Below are 21654 nucleotides of genomic sequence, written 5' to 3' on the forward strand. Positions count from 1 at the left end.
TACGTGCCCTCCATAATACCCACCACCAGGCTCACCAAACCTCTCACCCCCGCCCCTTCAAAACCCTCAAGATTGTTTTTCAGTGTCCACAGTCTCTCATGGTCCTTCTCCCCCTCCAATTTCCCCCAACTCCCTTCTCCTCTCCATCTCCCCATGTCCTCCATGTTATTTCTTATGCTCCACAAGTAAGTGAAACCATATGGTAACTGACTCTCTCTGCTTGACTTATTTCACTCAGCATGATCTCTTCCAGTCCCGTCCATGTTGCTACAAAAGTTGGGTATTCATCCTTTCTGATGGAGGCATAACATTCCATAGTGTATGTGGGCCACATCTTCCTTATCCATCCGTCCGTAGAAGGGCATCTCGGTTCTTTCCACAGTTTGGTGACTGTGGCCGTGATTTATTTATTTTTTAACCTTAATCTTTTCTCCTTGGGATTTCTTAGGTAGTACACAGGAATCATGCACAAACACAAGAGTGTTAATGTCCCCTTTCTTCCACATGGAATTAATTGGCGGATGAGTGTCCCACCCTTCTCTCCAGTAGGTGTTGGGGCTGGAATAGTTTGAGATGTATTTTACATGGTTCTTCAGCAGGTCCATAACAGGACTGAACTTTGGCCCTTAGCAATAATCAGCTGAACAATATACCATTTATTGGCATTTCCTCTTCCCTACCTTATCCCCTCATTGTTGCATCCCAGTTCTTTTCTCAGGCACTGCTTTGGGGTAACTCAGCTTTGAAGTTGCCTTCTTTTTTTTTAATGCTTCTGCCAGCTTATGCATTATGCTACATGTGTGATTTTATTGAGTAGTTGTGAAATGTTATAATGAAAGGAGAACTGATTTTTGTCATTGAATGTTGTCAGGTTTTAAAAATTAATTTACTATTGTTAAGTTAAAAAATATATATATTCTTAACTTTTTTGCTCATTTAATTTTTGGTTTAGCATTAAGTGCTAGACTAATAGATTTTATATAACGAAAGGGCTATATACAGATATATGTACATAATATATTTCACGATTCCTCTGTAGAATTATTTATAATTAGAAATAACCTAAATGTCCAGTGAGAAATTGGTTAAATTATGATATATAAATCTATATGATATACAGCTATAAATACCATGTATGAACATATTTAATAATGGTAAGTGCTTATAGTATATTAAAAGACTATAAAGTTACATATCAATTTATACAGCATGACCTTATTTTTAACAAGTATGAAATATATACCAAAACAATTGGAGGTCATTCAGAATGTTAGTAGCTAGTGATTTCTAGCTAAGTGATTCTAGATAATTAATATTTTTATTTAAAATGTTCTAAACTGAAATTTTTATGAAGAACAGTTCTTCTATCAGACTGGAAGGAAAAATTTTTTTCTTTAGTCCTTGGGTAGCTCTTCAAAATAGTGTGTCGCTCACTTTAAAGTAGTGTAGGGTTATCGAAGGAAATCATTGCATACATGTTAATTTCTGATACCTTTTTCTTAGGTTTGGAGCTGTTCAGGATGTTTCTGTATATTTCACATGCCCTGTATCCAGAAGTGGGCTAAAGATAGCCAATTTCTGGTATCTTCTCCTTTGACGGATGACGATTTTGGAAAGAGAGACTATCCTTGGCCATGGTAACTTTCTGCTAATTTAGTTGGAATATTAAGTTGTAAAATAAAAGAAAATTGTAGGTCCTGAGTTGCCTTATTGGCAGTTTCAGGATCCATGTTGGGTCTTCATTTAATTTGGTTTGTGGAGTTATAGTACTTTGGTCATGGCTTCTGTTTTTTTCCAATTTGTATAACTACTTGTTCCTTTCAAAAACCAATAAATCATTCAGACTTTACTTTTTCTTCTGCGAAACACCTCCTTAATTATCTTTTTTAAAGAACTTCCATTTCTTTAAAATTCTCTAGGACTAGAATCCTTCATAATTCTGGTACTTCTTTTCTGGAGTTACTGTTGGTATACATTAGTTAGTATCACTTGGTACAAGACTGCCATCTTATGTATTTTGATTATAGGCTTCCCAATTTTATCTTTGAAATCTCTCAAACTGCAGCTGTATATTAGTCAATCTTACCAGTTTTTCCACATTAATTTCATTAGTATGGCTTATTTTGGGTGAATATTTGATTGTGAACTCCTGTTATATTTCTAGAAAGAGTTGGGGAGTGGAAAATTTATATTAATAAATTTATTTTATTAATATATATAATAATATATTAATTATAGTTATATAGTAATTATATATTATATATTAATATATAATAATATAATATTATATATAAGTAATATATATTATATATTATTTAATATATATTATTTATTTTATTAACATATATTAAATTTATATATGCTAAATAAAGATAATAAAAAATTTATCCATACTGGCAGCTCGGAGGGTAGATTGACTGTCAAGGTACAAGCATAAACTTCAGGGGTTCTGTGTTCATATAAATATTCACTTTTGTAACTAATTTTATATTTTTAACAGAGGCCCCTAAATTGTATAAGATTCAGACCTCGGAAAGCCTGGATCTGTATCAAATCTCCCCTTTTTACTACATATGCTGACACATTTGTAAAATTTTGGTGGTGTAGTGTTTTTTTTGTTTTTTTTTTTAAGTAGGCTCCAGGCTTAACTCACTGAGCCACTCAGGCGCCCCTGTGGTAGTATAGTTTTTCAAAAACATTTCAGACATACTAGTTATTTGAAAAATAATTCTCAGAATTCTGTGAGTGTTTTTATTCCCATGTTAATGGATATTGAAATTGATGAAGCAAAACGATATGTTCAGGCTTCTCTTACTCTGAAGTGGTGAAGGCAGGATTTGAAACCTAGGATTTCTGACTTCTAAATTCAGTGCTTTTCCATTCTTCTGAGTTGTCTTTTATAATACTATTTTTATAGATACTTTTGTTTTGTTTGTATTGGATATTAGCTTCTGTGAAATGGTTTAAAATTTTAGAGTCTGTATTTGTTTTGTTACAGTATGTTTTTTTATTTATGGGAGGATTTCAGTATTCAATAGGTACAAAATTAAATTTTCAGACTCAATTTTAGAGATCTAAACCTTATGCATACTTTTTATCACCCTTGCTCACCTTATTCTGTTTTAAGTGGTCATTTTGCCACATTGCTGGGAAGTACCAGTTAAAAGGGGAATGAACTTCTACTCTTTACTTAAATCTGAGGAACAAAAAATTGAATCAGCTGTTTAAGTAGGAAACTTCGCATTCTATGTTTTATGTTTTTTAAGAAAATTAGTAACTGTTCTGGATTTGTTTAATCCTTATCAAGATGGAGCTAGAACTTGATACAAATATTAGTAGTTTTAAGTTAGTTGTTCAGTAGAATTCAAACATTTAAAATGCCGAAATGTTTCTACTAAGATATTGCTTGCTTATATATGACATTGACATAATTACATTTCCTTATTGCATGCCATTACTTTAAATAAAACACATTTTACACATAATGCCCTTAACCTCTCTCTCAGTCTCCTAGAACAATTTAGCCTCACTGTTGATAGGCAGTATTAAGGTGTTGTGAGTTGCTTTTTAGCCATCCATATCTAGGCGTATATTTAAAGTCTATATCCCTTTCCACTTTAGCTTAGAGGAATGTAGACATTTTTCCCTTATAACACTTCCAACAAAATAATTTTAGTTATTTATTCTAGATGAGACATGGTATTTTGTTTTTGATTTTTGATTACAAAACAAGTTGTTTGATTACAAAAACAAGTATCTTTGGTTGTTCTGAATATTTATGTGGCATTTATTTGGAAACAGAACGTAGTCTTAGAGGTGCCTGGGTGGCTCAGTTGGTTAAGTATCTGCCTTCAGTTCAGCTCATGATCCCGGAGTTGCGGGACTGAGCCCCACATCACACTCCCTGTTCAGCAGGGAGTCTGCTTCTTCCTCTTACCTCACCCCGCTCATGTTTTCTCTCACTCTCTCTGTCTTTCTCTCAAATACATAAATAAAATCTTAAAAAAAAAAAAAAAAAGGATATGGTCACAGGACAATGAAAATATAAATGATACAACGAAAGTGATGACGTGAGACTTTTTCCACATATTACACTAGCTATACTCATTTGTCTGGAGAATAGTAGGGGTTAGAACATCTTTTTAGAATGAAGAGATCCATGATCTACAAGTGGATTTGATAGGGCTGAAGGTTTTATTTTAATCGTGCCAGGTAAAAATCTTTCTGCTGTAGCAGAGAAAATGAAATAATATTTGAACTTTTCTTTGATTTAAGCACATTTGTTATGTATCTATTTTGTATTAGATGTTGAAAAATTCTTTATTTTCCCCCTCAGTTCTAAACTGTAGGCATGTTTCTTGCTGCTGTATTGCCTACCTATAATCTGGTTTCTGTCTTCTGTTTGCTGTTGCTAATATATTTTACTTATTTGCAGGTGACCCAACAAGCTTTTAAAACATTGAGCCTTATAAAAATTGGAATGATGACCTCAAGAATAAAGTTCATTTGCTTAGTAGAAAGCTAGTGTTGCTTTCTTTTTGTAGCTTCATTCTAACTATGTTTAATACAGTAGGAACTAACCACATGTGGTTATTTAAATTTTGAAAAATTGTGATGAATCCTGTTTCTTCCTCACTTGTATGTATTAGCCACGTTTTAAGTGCTCACTGGTCATATGTGGCTAAGGGCTACTTGTCTGGACATGGTAGGTATAGATGGTTCCTTCATCTCATATTATATTGGACAGAGCTATTCTAGATGGTTGAAATTGATTTTTGTAAAATCTTGTTTCTTATTTGTATAAAGATGGAGCAGAGGGTACATTTATTATAGAGTTAATTGAGTATACTCTATTCCTAAGTATGTTTATAGTCCTGTTTCTCTAGTCACTTTTAAAAATGAAATTAATTTCAGTAATTTCCTTCTTTTTTGTAGTCCAAAATGTAGGTTCGAATACAAACGATCTGACACACCTAGTAGGTACTACTGCTATTGTGGAAAAGTGGAAGACCCACCTCTAGATCCGTGGCTTGTGCCTCATTCATGTGGCCAAGTATGTGAGAGAGAATTTAAACCTCCTTGTGGCCACAAGTGTTTACTCCTCTGTCATCCAGGTGAGTTAAATATTACATTTCTAACTGTTTGTGGGTGGTTATTTCTTATGTTGAAGCAGAAAAAAAATTGTCAAAGTTTAATTCAGATCTCAAGTTTATGTAAGAAGATATTACAAGAAGGTAATAGAAGATATAACTCTGCACCAATTTTATAAAGCTCAGTGTTTTAAAGTATCAGTAAAGAAAGCTTTACAAATTACTGATACGTGTAGGAATTGAAAGTTTTAAATTTTGATTGATGAGGTTTTTTTCTTCCCCTTTCATTGGATTCTAGGTCCCTGCCCTCCTTGTCCAAAGATGGTCACAACTACTTGTTACTGTAAAAAAGCAAAACCTATACCTCGTAGGTGCAGTGCTAAGGAATGGTCCTGTCAGCTGCCATGTGGGCGGAAGTTGCTTTGTGGACAACATAAGTGTGAAAATCCTTGTCATGCAGGTAAAAATGTCATACCTGTTGGGTGTTAATGACATTTTAAGTAAAAATCAAAGCAGTCTTACTTAGTTTTGTAATGTTTCTGTGCTAATGTATCATTGCAATTTTAGGAAATTGTCCACCCTGTCCGAGAGTTAGTAGACAGAAGTGTGTCTGTGGGAAACAAGTAGCTGAAAGGAGCTGTGCGAGTCCACTGTGGCACTGTGATCAAGTGAGTGTATATGCTTTTGGAGGGGTGGGTATTAAAGAATGCAGAAAGCATAAACAATTTGAGATGCTAATTAGGTTTAGCTGGATAAATGGAAGAAGAAGAGTAAACCAAATGAATTACATTCATGTTTTTGGAAACTAATTTCCAATTTAATGTAACTTTAATTATTGGAGGACATTTTTTCTTTTCAAATTAATAGATATTTGTTGACTTTTGGATTCAGTACCTATGTACTCTGCTTCTCTTCAACTACCACCACTCCCTTCTTGAGTTAATCCAGTTGAGGAAGTAGGGTTTTGTAGATTGTCCTAGAATTGACAGGGTTTTAGTATCATTTAGAAATCTTTGGTAGGGGACGCCTGGGTGGCTCAGTGGGTTAAGCTGCTGCCTTTGGCTCAGGTCATGATCTCAGGATCCTGGGATCGAGTCCTGCATCGGGCTCTCTGCTCAGCGGGGAGCCTGCTTCCCTCTCTCTCTCTCTCTGCCTGCCTCCGTCTACTGTGATCTCTCTCTGTCAAATGAATAAATAAAATCTTTAAAAAAAAAAAAATCTTTGGTAGATGGCCATATGAAGCTATATGTACTTTTCCCCCTTTATTTTAAAAATACACTCTTTGGCACATAGGAAATATATGCGTATATGTTCGTATGCATGCGTGTGTGTGTGTGTATGGTACCTATATAAAATATAGAGCATATTATGAAGAACATAAAGAAGTGGCTTGTGATTAAAAAATGGATTAGGTCATGCACAAAAGACTTTTTGTTGACTTTGAAGTTTTATGTGCTTATTGCATTTTATTTTAGGTATGTGGAAAAACATTGCCATGTGGTAATCATACATGTGAGCAGGTTTGCCATGTTGGTGCTTGTGGAGAATGTCCTCGATCTGGGAAAAGGTTCTGTCCATGTCAGAAGTCAAGTAAGACTTTTTTTAAACCTTTAGTGGAAAATGATTATTTCTCATGTTCACTTAGAGTACATCCCTAATTAAATTAGATTTCCGTGGAAGTTCATAATGTAATTTCAATAAAAATATCAATTTGATATTAGATTTTTTTAATGTTTGCTGAAAGGACAATATGGCTTAATGGGTTAAGAACTCACTCTTGGGAGTCAGGCATATACCGGTTCAGATTCCACCTTCATGAACTATAGTTTTTTCAAGTTAAATGCAGTAATATTTTTTTTATAAGATAAAGAGAATGAAATGAGCGATAATTAAATGATAAAATGTGCATAAAGTATTTGGTATAGTGTCTGGCAATAAAGGAAACCTCATAATCATAAACTGTCATCATTGTTATATTAGGTTATGGGTGAATTTAATTTCACTGCCTTGAGATAAGGCACAGAACATTGCAGTTTGGGTGTACTTCTTTAACTCTGCACCAATTCTAGCACTCATATTTATAAGATTATTGCCAGCACTTGTCTTAATAGGTGTATGTTAAAGGTCAGTTTCATAATGTTCTGAAGTCTACATCTTTTTTTTTTTTTTCTAATCCTGTGAGGTTGTTAAGAGCAAATTTTCTTTTTATAATTTTGTTTATTATAGAATTTTTCATAGAGGTATGTATGGTCTTAATTTTATTTAGGTAAGTATTTCTGAAGTAGTTAGCTCATAAACATAGGTGTGTGGAGGATGGTAACTTGGTATGTGTCAAATTCTTTTTTAAAAACAGACTTTTTTATTAGGGATTATTTTCATTAAATGTAACTCTTCCCATAATTATGTAGACACATATATTCACAGTCTGAAAGGGCTATTTAGGGAGTGAAAAGAACATGGCATGTTTTTAATGCTTTTAAGCAATGTATCTTGCTAACTTTGACTTTTTGTCTGCTTTTAGAGTTTTCTTTGCCGTGTACAGAAGATGTACCAACTTGTGGAGATAGTTGTGACAAAGTACTTGAATGTGGAATCCATAGATGTTCACAGCGTTGTCACCGAGGTTCTTGTGAAACATGCAGACAAGTTAGTCCTCTCCTGTAATAATTAATTTTAAAAACCACCTATCACAGTATGTCAAATAGGATTATGCTATGATTGTTTTCCATGACTTTTATAAACATCTATATGATGATCTGTATGAGCTTTGTTCACCTAATATTTATGGTAGAGAAGCAGGAGAGTACGCCAACGATCAAATCTAAAAATTAGCCTTTGGTTTTGCTTGATAAAAGTTGAAATGTTGTCATTTTTATAATCTAGTTTTATCTGTCTTTTCAGAAGATATTCAAAGCAATGATAATTCAGCCTAGTGATGATGGAAAGAAATAAATGCTTAGAAGTGAGATGTTGAAGTTATATATGTCATTTTGGTTTTGACCATGCTACTAAATAATCCAGTTCCTTTGTTTTACTGAAATAAGATGTGCAGATGGTATGGTATAACTAGATGTTATTTTAATGTGTGTTATTGTTTTGCTATTTAATATCCAATTTTACTAAATTTAATAATAGAAATTCTATGAAGTCTTTGTGAAGTAAGATACAAACAAATGTCTTAGGAAATTGGCTTTATTATTGGTAAAGTCCTTTATATGAAAGACGTTTTAAACTTTCCTTCTTTATTCTTCACTAATTACAGAGATTGCAAAATGGAGGAAAAATGTCAACAGAAGTTAGTTTTAATAGCATTAATTTGATTCTTCCAGGAAGTAGAAAAGCATTGTCGCTGTGGAAAGCATACAAAACGAATGCCATGTCATAAGCCTTATATTTGTGAGACTAAGTGTGTTAAGATGCGGGACTGTCAGAAGCATCAGTGTAGGAGAAAGGTATGTGTAGTAAGCCTGGGAAACTGATTTAAAAATTGTCTTGAATTTGTACTTTTTGAGCCTGTGATAAGCGTCATCATGATTTGTTCTTCAGATGTTAAAGCATGTTCTCTGTTTTCCATATGGAATACCAGTAAATATTCTAGATTAATCTTGTTTATATTAGTGGGAAATCTTTACTAAGGTCTTCAAATGACAGGGTCTCGTTTTGGTCCTGGGCATAAACGTTTTAACTTGGTTCTTGGGCTGTTTCTTTTCCATGGATTTTAAAACATCATGGTGGTGTTAGGGCATGAGAGAGTGGTAGAGTGTTAGAGTTCATTTGGTGGTAGAGGCTTAACTTCCTAGTGTTCAAATCTTATTTATAGACACTTGGTTCCATATAAGTTGGACTGGAGTATTTTATTGAATCTGTAAATTTGTAGTTTTTGTGAGTTCCGTTTATCATTATGAATTATACCTCGATTTCTGGTAAGGTTTTCTTGTTCTTAAATCTATTAAAATATAGTGATACTGTTTTGTTTAATGTTAATATGGATATCTTTTTCTGTTCTTTTACTCTTAACTCATATTTAAAGTGGACTTCTTAGAGACCACATTTAGATAGTATTTTATAGTATCGTCCACTCAAATGTTGACAATCTTTGTCATTTAATTTGGGCGTAGTCATTTAAATTTAATGTGATCTTTAATATGGTAGGATTTAAATCTGTCATTTTGCTATTTATTTTCTATTTGCCCATCTGTTGTGTGTTCCTTTTCCCTCTTTTGTGTTTTCTCTTTGATCAAGTATTGGTTTTCAGTGATTCATTTCACCTCTTTTATTGGATTCTCACACATTTTATATCCATGTATTTTATAAACCCCAAATATATTCAGTTACTTTTGCTTTAAATAGATACCTTTTAAAGAGTTTGAAAAAGTAAGAAAAGTACTGATATATATTTATCATGGAATTCATTGTTTTTGGTGCTTTTTATCCTTTTACATAGATTTGGGTTTCTGTTTTCATTTTCTTTCTTTTGGAAGGACTTCTTTTAATATTTTTTGTAATGCTGGTCATGATGTCTTTCAACTTTAATGAACTGTCTTCAGCCATTGTGACAAATATTTCTGTAGTAGAATTCTAGTTTGACAACATTTCCCCCATACTTTAAAGATGTTGTTCCATTATCTTTAGCTTGCATTTTTTTTTTTTTTTCCTAACCAAGTATATGCTTGTGATGGTTATCTTTGTTCCTCTGTACTGTATGTAATGCCTCTTTTTTCTTTGGCTACTTTTAGAGATTTTTCCCTATACTGTTGGTTTTCAGCAGTTTATTTGTGGTGCTCCTATGTAGCTTTCTTCTTGTTTCTTTAGCTTGGTTTCTGTTGAGCTTCTCTGGATCTGTTTTTAGTTTTCATCAAATTTGTGAAATTTTCATTCTTCATTTCTTCAAATATTTTCCCCCCATGCATCACCTTCTGAGACTCCAGTGATGTGTGTGTCATGTTGCTTGAAGCCCTACAGCCCACTGATGCTCCATTTATTATTTAGTCCTTTTAATTTCTAAAATTTAATTTTAGCCTATATGTAGCTTTGTCTTCAGTTCACTAATTTTCTTCTACATTATCTAATTTGATGTTTATCCCTTCCTGTGTCTTTTCATCTCAGAATGTAGTAATTTTTTATCTCTGAGAATTGGGAGTTGAGTCTTTTTTATATCTCCCATGTCTGTCCTTAGCAGGCTCATGCTTTCCTCCATCTTCTTGAATGTATGGATGAGCTATACTTTTATAATGTTCATATTAATGTCTTTGTCTACTGATTCTGTCATCTATCATTTTTGGGTCTATTGCTGTTGATTGGTTTTTCTTCTCCTTTTGGATGATATTTTCCTGATTGGTAATTTTTTATTAGTTTCCAGATATTATGAACTTTAAATTTTTGGGTGCTGGGGATTTGTTTGTATTCCTTTAAATATTTTTAAGCTTCATTCTGGGTTGAAGTCAAGTTATTTAGAAATCATTTGGTTCTTTTGAGGCTTGAATTTATTAGGCAGAATGAGGCCACCCTTTTATCCAGGGCTAATTTGGTGTCATTACTGAGGCAATAATTCTTCTAAGTACTCAAAGCCTATGTATTAGGAGATTATTCCACTGTGTCCATAGGGAACACAAATTATTCCTAGCCTTGAATAATTTCTTAGAAATGGTTGTGACTTCTTCTTCCAGTGATTCTTGCTCAGATTTGGGTATTATACATGTGTACTATTTACATGTATTCACTATATTGAATTCAAAATGTACATGTATTTACATGTATACTTTTAATCATGTAAAGACCAGTACTCAACGGAGGACTCAAGGGGGTCCTTCCTTGAGTTCTCCACAACTTTCTCGGTACTGCTACCACTTCTCCACAAATTCTAGCTACACTGACCTCCCTGAATTATGAATTTTGTCTGCTCAACTTGGTGAGACCACCAGAATCTGCTTGTGATCTTCCTTGTGCTATAGCCTGGAAACCCAGGTCTAAGCAAGTACTATCATAGAACTAACCTTGTTTGTTTCTCATAGAGATTGTTGTCCTGTGCTGCCTAAATGTCTAATGTCTAAAAACTGTTGCTTCATATATTTTTTCTGATATTCTGGTTGTTTAAAACAGAGTAAATCTGATCATTATTACTCCTTCGTGGTTAAAACCAAAAATATGTTGAAAGGCTTATTCAAGTCATGGACCACATAGATTCTTTCCTCCCATTGTTACTGGCAGAGTGATAGGTACATAGTATTACTTGGTAACTATTAGCTTAATTGAATGAACTATTTTGACTTTTAGTTGCTTTTCAGTAGTGTGTATTCTGTTTTAAGCTATTTTTTATACTTTGAAACTTGTTCTTAAGTAGGTTACAATCCTACGTTTCTTTAAGACAATTGTAGTCTGTATTTTTTCCTCAACATTTGGATATCTGAGAGGTCAAGGAAGGAGTTAGGATGGCAAGATGGGCTTTAAGCAGTTGCTGTGTGTTCATGAATAAAGTTGGGGGAGGTCTGCACAAATGGATTAGAAGACAGGGAGGTGAGAAGATAAAGAAAGAAGCAATTAGCCTTTCTCTGTTTCTCTCTTTTAGTTAGTCTTTGATGCCATGGTTTGAAAATAAACTAATTTGATTTAATTTAATTTAATTAATATTAATTTAATTTAATAAACTAATTTGAAAACCAAACTAATCTATACACTGAATCATAGATTGATTTATTTTCATTAAATAATTTAAAAGATAGACTTAATTGTTTGCCTGAATTGACTATGGGATTTGACCAAATCCATTCCTTTGGTTAATATTGGCAATCTCTGCATAGATACGTAGGAATGAAATTATCTAATGGGACTGTTTTAAGTTCCAGAATAATTAAAGGGCAAGGAAATTTAGCTTGATTTCATTAAATTAGTTCGTGGTCTATTTAAATTTATAAGTTCTTAGTACAGTCTGTCTACTTAGAATAATGTTTATCTTCTTGAATACTTTTATTCTTATGGTGAAAAGAAGTATCTTTTGCTTTTCATGAATTCTGAGAATAACTAGTGATGACATTCATATTATGTGTGGTTTTCAAATGACTGTTCTTTATATATTGCTTTCCCTTCAGTGTTGCCCTGGAAACTGTCCACCTTGTGACCAAAACTGTGGACGGACTTTAGGATGTAGAAACCATAAATGTCCATCTGTCTGCCACAGAGGTAAAATTTAACAATAGCTGTAATTTAATGTTTGTTTTTATACAGTACTTTATAGCTGATAAAGTTTTTACATTCATTTTCTAATTCTTAACAACCTTGAGAAGGTAGGGCAGTTACTAGTATCCCCATTTTATGGGCAAGGTGATTGAAGCTAAAGATACTTCAGTGACTTTCTCTGAGAAATACCTAGTAAAGCACTATAGCTAAAATTTGAACTCAGGCCTTCTGAATATAAAAGTTTTGTTCTTTTTATGATACCATGTTGTTTCCTTACTTCTTCCTAACGTCCCTCACACAGTTTTTATGTTAATTAATATGTTCTTAGGTTTTTTAGTGTTATTTTGAATTTTAGACATTTATATGGAATTAAGTCTAGTAAGGGATTGGATGTATCCTAAGCCAGTGGTTCTCAGCCTTTTTGGTCTTAAGATTCTCTTACATTCTTTTTGTAACCAATGACTTTTTGTAAATGCTGGTTTTATCTATTGGTATTTATTGTATTTAAAGTTAAAATACAGTGTAATAATGTCTATGGTTTTATTTAAAAATAGCAATAATGAACTCATTACATCTTAATACAGTAACATTTTTTGTGAAAAATAACTATTTTCTGAATAAATGTAGTGAGAAGAATGGTATTGTTTTACATTTCTGCAATTGTATTTAATCTCAAGCTTAATGGAGAATAGGCAAAATTCACATGTGTGCTTCTGCATTCAATTTGTTACTATACACCTTGACTCATGGCATCTGTAAAACTACTCTACGCACATGAGACCTTTTAGACCTCCTGAAAGGGTCTCAGGGTTGCTGAAGTTATTAGACATTGAAACCTGAGTTAACGGGGCACATGGGTGGCTCAGTCGGTTAACCGTGTGCCTTCAGGTGAGGTCATGATTTCAGGGTCCTGGGCTGGAGCCTCCTCAGTCCGCAGCTCCTTGCTCAGCAGGGAGCCTGCTTCTCCCTCTGCCCTTGCTCTGCTCCTGCTTGCTTGCTCTCATGTGCTCTCTCTCTCTCATATAAATAAATTTTAAACAAATTAAAAAAAAAAAGAGAAAACTGAGTTAACTTTACCCATTTGGAGTAGGTTGATACGAAAAGGAATATTGATTATATAGTACAGTGGAGGAGGCATGGACTTTAGGGTCAGATGTCCTGATTGAAGTCCGGACTCTGCAGCTTAGATAGCAGGTTTATGACCTAGTGCAAACTGTACTGTTTTTGTTAGCTTCCTTTGGGATTAGGTGGATGCCAGATACCTCCCTTAATCTTCTCAAAAGTTCAAAAAGTATATTGTGCTACTGTTACTTTGTACAGTAAGGAGACAGGCAAAGAGACTATTGGCCAAAGGTCATAGAACTAGTTGCAGGGTCAGATGTGAACTCAAACTTTAATGATCTTTCCATCCCATCACATTGCCTCCCTGTTAGGAAAAGTGGCAGATTGAATTAATCCCATAGACTTTTTCCTGTGTGTGTTCTCTGATTTGTTGGTATCTTTAAATTGTGAAAGAATTTTATTTTTTTAAAGTCATACTACATCATTGATTCATTAGATTTTATTAACATTTGAAATTTAGTCATTGATTCAATTAAAAAGTATTTTTGAGTGTCTGCTAAGTATCAGGCATTGCGAATGTATAAATGAACAGTTTTGACAAAGTGCCTGCTCTTACAGAACTTATTTTTTTACTTCCCTTCAGCTAGAGTATAAATAAGTAATCAAAGTAATATGGAATATTAGGTAGTGACAGTTATAGAAAGGAGCTCTAGTGTGATCAGGAGAGGACTCTAGAAAGAAGACATTTGAGAGGAATCCAAAAGAAGTAAGGTATTACAAGCCATGTGAAAGGGGATGGGATGGTGTTTTGGGCAAGAAAGCAGTAATTGCAAAGGCCTCGAGACGAGAGCATTTGAAAGAATTTACAAAGAGGACTGAATGAAGTAAGTGCTCAGGAGGACAAATGATAGGAGATGAGGGCAAAGAGATGGTGGGATAAAGGATTGCTGGAAAAAAAATATGTATAGGACCTTGCTGACTGTTGTTAAAACACTGGCCTTGACTTTAATTAGAAAACCTAAGTAGGGGTCACCTGGGTGGCTCAGTGGGTTAAAGCCTCTGCCTTCGGCTCAGGTCATGATCCCAGGGTCCTGGGATCGAGCCCCGCATCGGGCTCTCTGCTCAGCAGGGAGCCTGCTTCCCTTCCCCTCTCTCTGCCTGCCTCTTTGCCTACCTGTGATCTCTGTCTGTCAAATAAATAAATAAAATCTTTAAAAATAAAAAAACCTAACTAGTTGTATTTCCATTAAAGAAATTGGATCCAGTAGTTTAGAATTCTCTCACCAAGGAAACACCAGGCCTAGTTGATTTTTACACATGATTTTTATCATTTAAGATGTGTGTGTGTGTGTGTATGTTAAGTTCAGTCTCTCCATAATCTATTTGAGAGTAAATGTAAAAAAGGAACATGTCCCAACTCGTTATCTGAAAGGAAAGTAAGAGAAAATTATAGAATAGTCTAACTCATAAATATGTTTGTAAAATATTAAGGTTTCTGTTACTCAAATCCAGCTATCCATATGATAGTATTAGCTGTTTAAAACCTTAATCTTTCTTAGTCAAGTTAGGTTTATTCCAATAATGTATGATTATTTTAACTTTAGTAAATCTAATGATGTGATTCACCACATTAATAGTCTAAAGGAAAAGTGAAACTATTTTAGTGAATGTCTAAAAACAGTTGATGAAATTCAGCATTCATATTGGATGAAAACTTAATTAGAAATTGAAGGGAAAGTCCTTAACCTGGCACAGAATAGCTGCGAAAAGGGTAGCGCGCGTCATGCTCAGTGGAGGAGTGTCAAGGCACATCGCACTCTTGTATTGTTTGGAAGCAAATCCCACAGATCTTCAGTGTTCATTTCTAAAAGGTGGATTCTTAACCTAAACACAGTTAAAATATTTCTTAATATCAGCAAATATCTGCTGCTCAAATATCTTGTGTCATAAATATCTTCATCTTTAAATTTAGTTTGTATGACTCAAAAACCTGGTAAGATTGACGTATTGCAATTGTTTGAGGTCTCTAAAGTCTACGAATCTATACATTCCTTCCTCTGTCTCCTTTTCTTTTTTCCTTGTCTCTTATTTAAGAAATGAGGTTGTTTTATTTAGGCACAGAGTCTGCATTTTACAGATTATGTCTCTGTGGTATTATTTGACATTTTCTCCTGTATTTCCTATAAATTATTAGTGGAATATTTGATCAGATCCAGGTTCTTTTTTTTTTTAAGGAGCTTATTAGCCCCTAACAAAATTTACCTTAATGGAAGGTATGTAGAAGATGTGTTGTGCAGCTTTTACCATCTGATCCACAGTTCCATAGGATACACAGAACTATTATTTCATACTGTTTTCCATCATTCGAGACACCTTCATGATCAGGGTTACACCATAACTCATAGGAAGAGGATGTGAACTGCATGTTTGCACTGTGAACATATGGAAGTTTGACTTACACTTCTTTAAGTTCAAGGTCATCTGTGTTAACGGTTCTGGAATTACTTGAGGAGTGCCCATTTTGGCAATCGACCCACTGGTCTCTGGAGTTGCATTCTGTATGCGGCTTTTTCATTTTAAAACTATCATTGAAGCTACTTGATCTGTCAGGGTGTGTAATTCTGTTGGTCAGTAGGAAGACTTTAAAGAAATTATCCCTTATTTTTCTCAAGATTTAGTTTTCAACAAAGGAAAAGTGATGCTTTAGCTTAGAGTGGCAGAAAGGTGTTATGTTTGATAAGTTCCTCTTTGAATTGCTGAAGGTGAATGAAAATTATTGTTAAGTGTGGAAAATGATATGCTTCAGACTTAAAGGTCATTATTAACTGTCAGAAAATATGACACCTGGTCACTCTTTTGGAAAGATAAAATTTGATCATGTGGATAACTTGGCTTGCATTACCATCAAGAAAAGACTTCACTGGGTTATACCTTACTTATCAAAACACTGAAGTATAAATTTGATGACTTGTACAATACATATATATTTTTTCCCTGTGTTGCTTTTTACTCTCATTTCCTTATTCTTTGTTCACTATTTGAATAAAAATCTTTCTGGTCCTCTTAGGAACTTTTATAAGAGGCTTTAACCAGGGTACTTTTCATCATTAGTCTGTTTCTTATCAGGTTAACTGCTCTTTAGTGTTTTGCTTGGTTCTGACACATAGGCAGCAGTCTTTTATGATCCTTGCTCCTTAGTTGAAGAATTTTATTCCCTTCTTGCTATTTCATTTCTACGGGGAACCTTATTTAGTGGGAACACTGGAGTGGGAAGAAAGACCTGAAGATGATGTCAGAGCTTTGGGAGAATTTTATAGCCTGTTAAAAAAAATTTCTTTATTTTGTTTTTGTGTATTCCTTCCAGCCTGTAACAAAAGGTAAAAAACTGAAACCCAAATAACTTTTCCTTTTGAAATATGTAGAAGAGAAATACTTGGAATTATAACCTAAAATGAGAGTTTAGAATTAGTCCTTCACAAAGCATAAGTAATAGTAAGTTGACTGTTCTTGTTAATAACCTGATGAGAGAAATTACTCTTATTAGGGAATTTATCTAAAAATAATGTACTTGAGTAGAAGTATGCATGAAAATGAGCCAAAAAGATTATTGATGTTAGATTTTTCTAAGACATAAATCTGTTTTGCTTGTGTAGTGATGATTAAATGATTAATGTGTTAAATTTGTTATTTAGAATAAGAAAATTCTATAACTTTTTAATTGAATTATCAGTGTAGATATAGAAAAGAATACAAATAATAATAAGTGTATAGCTTGGTGAATTTTTACAAACTGAACATAACTGGCTAACCAAAACTCTGATGATTAAACAGAACATTACTAGTATTTCCAGCACCCTCCTTGTATCCTTCATAACCGTCATCCTGATTTCAAACAGTACAGTTTTTCCCATTTGTTGTATGTAAATGGACTCATATACTGCACACTCTTTGTGTTTGGCTTCCTTTGCTCAGTGTTTCGTGTGTGAGGTTCATTCACATTGTAGTTTCTTTATTCTCATTGTAGAGTATCCAATTGTGTGAATACTAAACTCATTGATTCTATTGTTGATTATCATTCGAATAGTTAAGGACATTTCTTTTTAAGTATCAGACCTTTTTTTTAGGCAGTTGTTATCCCTGCCCAGAAACTGTAGATGTGAAGTGCAATTGTGGCAATACAAAGGTGACAGTGCCCTGTGGCCGGGAACGTACCACAAGACCACCCAAGTGCAAAGAGCAATGCAGGTTAGTATGAGGTTCTGCATAGATTTATATCTGGTGTCTTACAAATTTAAGTTCATATTGATTTTAAATATTCTTAGTACTTTAAATTCTGCTTTAATGTTCTAAAATATTAATATTCACAGTATTCTTGTTCTATATGGAAACAGAAGATAAATAGATAATTGCACTTTAGATATAATTGTTCAGTGATCAAAAGTAATTTAAAAAATTGTACTTTATGATTTAGTCGACCACCAACTTGCCATCATACAAGTCAAGAAAAACATCGCTGTCACTTTGGCTCTTGTCCTCCGTGTCATCAACCTTGCCAAAAAGTTTTGGAGAAATGTGGTCACTTGTGTCCTGCTCCATGTCATGATCAAGCATTAATAAAGCAAACTGGCAGGGTAAGGGAATATATTTTAAGAGGTAGTGCATTGCTGTGGGTCATATTTTCTTAATTTTTACTTAGTCATTCAACAAGCAGTGGTTGAGTACCTACTGGGTGGTAAGCACTGTAATAGGAGCTGGGGTACAAGGTAAATAAGACTTGCTCTTTTGTCTTAGGAAGCTCATGGTATAGAAAAAGCGAGAAACCAATAAACAGATGTTTGCTAAAATTGTGTGATAGTCATGTTATAATTCTGATACACGTGAGGTTGGCAGTCTTCGTATATTGTGGTTCAGGGTTATAGGTATCTTCTGGTTACCTCAAAGATTCATTCACTTAGTCAGTGAATATTTATTGAGTCCTTACTATGTGTTATGCATTATCCTACCTGTTAGGGAGACAACAGTGAACAAATAATGGAGATTACATTCTGCTGGCAGAAGTCGGATTTTACAGTTTTACAGTCGGATTTACATTTCTCATTCCCCTTTTGGCTAATAAGAAGTAAAGGATAAAACCCAGTAGTGCAATTGCTAGGTTGTAGGGTAGCTCTATTTTCAACTTTTTGAGGAACAGCCATACTGTTTTCCAGAGTGGCTATACCAGCTTGCATTCCCACCAACAGTGTAGGAGGGTATACCTGTACTCCTGGGGCAAATAATACATTATATGTTAATAAAAATAAAATTAAAAATTTTTAATGGGAAAATGCTTTAAAATACATAATTATGAATTTGTAAATTTATTTATATATAATTACCACTGTGGTGTATTGGATTGGTTAACTCAGAATAAAAAGTTTCTCAACTCCCATCTGTTAAAAAAAAAAAAAAAAAGTAAAGGCAGCTACATTGTCTTTGTTCTGCCATTTAAAAACTGGAGTCTGCCTTAATTTTTAACATCAAATGTGTGTGGAGGGAAGCAGTCTGATAGAATACAGATGGAATAAAATATTTCAGTAAGCACAATTTGTTGGTTACTTAAAAAAATTTCAACCTGCTTGAGCAGAGGGTATGTGGAACTATTTTCTTAGATTCTTACATATAATTTAATTCCTCTGCCTTTAAATTATTATGTATTTTACTTGTAGCACCAGCCTACAGGCCCTTGGGAACAGCCTTCTGAGCCAGCATTTATTCAGACTGCATTACCTTGTCCTCCATGTCAAGTTCCTATTCCTACGTAAGTATTTTAGAATTTTAACCTAAAAAAAAAATTTTTTTTGACATAGTTCAAGGTATATCTTTTTTTTTTTTTTAAGATTTTATTTATTTATTTGACAGAGAGAGAGAGATCACAAGTAGGCAGAGAGGCAGGCAGAGAGAGAAGAAGGGAAGCAGGCTCCCCACTGAGCAGAGAGCCCAATTCGGGTCTCGATCCCACGACCCTGAGATCATGACCTGAGCCAAAGGCAGAGGCTTAACCCACTGAGCCACCCAGGCGCTCCTCAAGGTGTATCTTAAATTACCTCCTCCCCTTTTTTTTGTTCAGTTCATCATGTTTTTCAGGCCTAGTCCATAAACCAGTCTCTCTGTCGTCAGCCTCATTCTTTTCTAAGTACATTTTACATACTGCCTGAAAACCTCTAGATATCTTTTTTTGGGTCTTTACCCCAGCTGGAGTTTAATGTCCTTCTGAGTTTCCATAGCAACTCACACTCAGAATAATTCATCCAAGAGATCATCTGTTAGTTTTCCTGATGGATTCCCATGCTAGTCTGTGAGCTCCTTGAGGACAGAGGAAAACCAAGTTGCAGGTAAGGTAAACTTGAAGGAAACATTGAAAATCAAAGAAAATAGTGTTCTGGAATGTAGTGTTCCCAGGAAATGGCCTGGACTCGGTTGTAGGGAGTCAGATCCTAGGGTAATATGAATTATGGAATGGTTCATACTTTGAGTAGAGGTTATGGAATATAGGAGTAAAAGAAGCACAGAATTCTGGGAACCAATGTAAAATTAGAAAAGAGCCTGTTGTCTACCATTAAGGTCCCAAACAATATTTGGTATTGTTTTAGAGAGACAGTTGTTATTTCCTTTTATTTCCTTATTTATTTTTATTTATTTATGTGTTTATTTTTATAGATCTTATTTATTTATTTGATAGAGAAACAGCAAGAGAGGGAACACAAGCATGGGAAGCGGGAGAGGGAGAAGCAGGCTTCCTGCAGAGTAGGGAGCCCAATGCGGGCTCACAGGCTCAATCCTAAGACCCTGGGATCATTACTTGAGCTGGAGACAAACGCTTAATGACTGAGCCACCCAGGTGCCCTTCTTATTTCCTTTTAAAGGCTCTCACTCCCATTTTGTCCTTCCATATTTTTCTTCTCAGTGTAAGTAGAATGTATTTTTATATACTGGTTGTGTAGTCAGGTTGGGAGGCAAAATGTTGGGAGCTGTATCTACGAACAGTAATTTTAGTCTGTAGATTAGTGGAGGGGGAGTTCATAGGCACTTCATTTGTTTGTATAATTGTAGTCAGTTATCTTTGAATCCCTTTGCCTGTCTTACAGGAGGATTATTTAAAAGAGATGCCTATCTTATTTCCTAAAATTCTTAAGGATAGATTAAATATTTTATTACTTAATTTCCTCAAAATTAATTAATTTCCTCAAGGTTGGATTAAACATTTTATGACAGTAGAAAAACTGCCTGGAATTACTAAGTCATGTTTACTAGAAGTTTAAATAATTAATTTTAAAAGTCTTTCCTTTGCACTTAATTGTAATGTGCTGCTGAAAGTTCTCTCGGGGGTACATATATTAAAACATTGTGTTTTAGAGTAAGAACTCTTGAGTCCAATGTTCCTTCTAACTACTACCATGAATAAGTCCTATATCTTCTCTGTTTGTAAAATAAAGATATTCAAGATATTTACAAAGATGTCAGTGGGGAAGAGAGAATTTTTGGAGGTCTTCATTAAAAAATATTTGTTGTATCTAGTAAACAATTTTTTTCTTAAACTCTTTGAAAACTCTTAAACTCTTTTCTTAAACTCTGTTTTTTTCTGATGTTAGTATAGCCACTTCTACCCTCTTTTGGTTATAGTTTACATGGAGGAAGGGACAGATTCTTAGAAATGCAGAAACTTCTGAAACTGACTCAAAAAGTAGTAGAAAATCTGGATAAACCCATACCTGGTAAAGAGACTAAACTAGTAACCAAAAACCTACCACAAAGAAAAGCCGAGGACAAGTGACTTTACTGGTGAATTCTACCAAATATTTAAGGAATTAACACCAGTGTTTCACTCTGTGAAGACACTTCTTGACGTATTCAATGAAGCTTGTATTTCCTTTATACTAAGAGCAGAAAAAGACATCACAAGAAAAGAAAGCTGTAGATCAGTATCCCTTTTGTATGTAGATGCAAAAATTCTCATCCAAATACTAACAGACTGAATCCAGCAACATGTAAAAAGGATTGTACATCATGACCAAGTGGGATATATCCCAGAAATATGAGGTTGATTCAACATATGAAAATCAAAATATCAAAGTAATATTTTATCACAAGAATAAAGGATGATCAATGGGTACAGGAAAACATTTGACAAAATCCTACATACTTTCTAGATAAAAACACTCAACAAACTTGGATAAACGAATTCCCTCAACTTGATAAAGGGCATCAGTGAAAAACCCTTAATCATACTTAATGGTGAAAGACAAAGCTTTCCTGTCAAGAGCAGGAGCAAGACTAGGGTATCTGCCCTTGC

The 21654-nt window shown here is 34.1% G+C and overlaps 1 protein-coding gene across 5 annotated transcripts in view; it reads left to right on the forward strand.

Annotated features, from left to right (window-relative positions):
- NFXL1 (nuclear transcription factor, X-box binding like 1) overlaps positions 1-21654 on the forward strand; it is a 75113-nt gene that overhangs the window by 17703 nt on the left and 35756 nt on the right. For all 5 annotated transcript variants that reach the window (XM_032852311.1, XM_032852302.1, XM_032852329.1 and 2 more), the window contains exons 5-15: positions 1504-1637; positions 4936-5114; positions 5389-5550; positions 5658-5758; positions 6566-6680; positions 7612-7736; positions 8420-8542; positions 12176-12266; positions 17450-17570; positions 17797-17956; positions 19031-19122. In XM_032852311.1, the coding sequence (XP_032708202.1) occupies positions 1504-1637; positions 4936-5114; positions 5389-5550; positions 5658-5758; positions 6566-6680; positions 7612-7736; positions 8420-8542; positions 12176-12266; positions 17450-17570; positions 17797-17956; positions 19031-19122 (1403 nt within the window). The remainder of the gene's footprint in view (positions 1-1503; positions 1638-4935; positions 5115-5388; positions 5551-5657; positions 5759-6565; positions 6681-7611; positions 7737-8419; positions 8543-12175; positions 12267-17449; positions 17571-17796; positions 17957-19030; positions 19123-21654) is intronic.

This window comes from Lontra canadensis, unplaced genomic scaffold (assembly GCF_010015895.1).
Source record: "Lontra canadensis isolate GAN:19392208 unplaced genomic scaffold, GSC_riverotter_1.0 scaffold1, whole genome shotgun sequence".
In the NCBI taxonomy this organism is placed as follows: Eukaryota; Metazoa; Chordata; class Mammalia; order Carnivora; family Mustelidae; genus Lontra; species Lontra canadensis.